Source organism: Rhea americana, unplaced genomic scaffold (assembly GCF_003343005.1).
Source record: "Rhea americana isolate MKP2758 unplaced genomic scaffold, rheAme1 scaffold_538, whole genome shotgun sequence".
NCBI classification, from domain to species: domain Eukaryota; kingdom Metazoa; phylum Chordata; class Aves; order Rheiformes; family Rheidae; genus Rhea; species Rhea americana.
In genome coordinates, this window is record NW_028186688.1 from 148,646 (window position 1) to 150,499 (window position 1,854).

At 72.0% G+C, this 1,854-nt stretch overlaps 1 protein-coding gene across 1 annotated transcript in view; it reads left to right on the forward strand.

Moving 5' to 3' along the window:
* Positions 1 to 1,240, forward strand: part of LOC146588149 (uncharacterized) — a gene marked incomplete at its 5' end in the record, with an annotated part of 4,744 nt that extends 3,504 nt beyond the window's left edge. The window contains 2 exons of the mRNA XM_085318475.1: positions 8 to 185; positions 930 to 1,240. Coding sequence (XP_085174601.1) covers positions 8 to 185; positions 930 to 1,240 — 489 coding nt within the window. The remainder of the gene's footprint in view (positions 1 to 7; positions 186 to 929) is intronic.
* Positions 1,241 to 1,854: the final 614 nt, after the last annotated feature.

Consider the following 1,854-nt stretch of genomic DNA (forward strand, 5'->3'; position numbering starts at 1 on the left):
CGCCCAGGGGCGGCGCATCCTGCGCGGCATCGGCGCTGGACGGCGCCGGCCCCCGGGGCCCTCCCCTCTGCGCGCGCTGCACCTTGCGAACCCCGCAGGCTCCTTCCCGCCGCCCCGCCGAAGCCTTCAGCCCTTCCTCATCCTCACTGCGGTCCACCCGCATGGCTGGGAGGGAAAAGCTGGCTGTGAGCTCAAGCAAGCGGGGAGCAAAGCTGCGGGGCCGGGGCCGGYGCACGCAGCATCCCCCGGCGGGGCYGGGGCYGCYGGGGCCGCCGGAGCGGGGAGGTGACTCAGCCCTGTTATTTGCAGCTCAGGAAGGAAACGGCAGTAGCCGAGAACAGCTTCAGGACTGACACCATCCCGACCACCGCAGACACTCGGCGGCCCCCAGGGGCCTCGGCCTGGCGAGAAGGCAGGAAACAGAAACCAGGTCCCCTGCTTCGGGGTCAGCGCTGCGCCTCGGCCCCCCCGGAGAGACGCCCCCGCCCAGCACATCCCCGGGCCGGGCATCCTGCCGCCCCGCCACCAGCCCGCGGCCCTCTGCAAGACGGTGCCGGGCACGGCGGCGGCGGCGGTCGTAGAGGAGAGAGCGTTGGGCTCACGGGCTGCAAGCACGGGCGCCGCGGCCAAGCAGGCGGACCTGTGCCGTCCTGGCCGGGAGCTGCAACCCCTGCACGCAACACCCTGCATGCACCAACACCCCTGCACGCAACACCCTGCACACACCAACAGCCTGCACACACCAACACCCTGCACGCAACACCCTGCACACACCAACACCCTGCACGCACCAACACCCCTGCACGCAACACCCTGCAGGCACCTCCTCCGGAGAGCCCCGTACTTCCCTCCGCCGGGAGATGCCGGGGCCTTGGCGAGCTCTGGGTTTGCCCCTCGCTGGCGCATGCCAGCCGCAATGCGCCCGGCAGGGACGGCCCTGGCGGGGGCAGTGCCAGGACCAGGCGCCCCGGAGCGCTGCATCCGGCTCTCCGGACACCCCGGCTCCACGTGCCGTCTCGGCGAGCTGCCGGCCGCCGGGCGCAGCGAGCCCGATGCCCGGGCGCGGGGGAGCCCGGCGTGGCGGGCGCTAACGCCCAGGCTGCTCCCGGCGCCGCGGCAGCGGATCGGCGGCCGGAGAGGCCGAGCGGAGCCGGGCGAGGCGCCCGCGCGGGGGGCGGCGGCGGYGGCGGCGCCCGGGGCTTCGCCCCGCTCCGTTAGCGCTAGCGGCGGCGAACAATAGCCCCGCCGCAAACAGAAGCCGCACCGATAACCAGGCAGGTCCGAGGCATCCGGAGAGGCAGGAAGGAGCCCGGCAGAAGGAAATATTAAACGGAGCAATATAAACAGGGGCCGGGGAGGCCGCGGGAGCAAGCTCCACCCCGGCGCGGCCCCAATGAAAGGGGCTGCGGCGCGCCGGGGGGAGCAGAGCGCCGGTGGCATGGACAAGGGCTGCTACACCATGGCCAAGTTCGGCCTCGAGGCCAAGGAGGCCGTGCCCAAGCGCGACTGCGGCTTCTACATGAAGTACGTCTTCCTCTTCACCTCCCTCATCCAGTTCCTCATCATCCTGGGGCTGGTGCTCTTCATGGTGTACGGCAACGCGCACGCCGGCACCGACACCCACCTCCAGCACCTGGAGCAGCAAGTGCAGGACCGCTACGGCAAGATCATCACGCTCAGCGGCAGGAACGCCAACCTCAGCCGGGCGCTCAACGCCACGGCCAAGGAGAAGCAGGCGCTGCAGGCCCTCGCGCAGAAGGTGCAGCGGGAGCTGGACAAGTGCAACAGCAGCCAGGCGTCGCGCGGCACCGAGGTGAGCCCCGGCGGCACGGCACGCCGCCCCGGCGCCGCTCC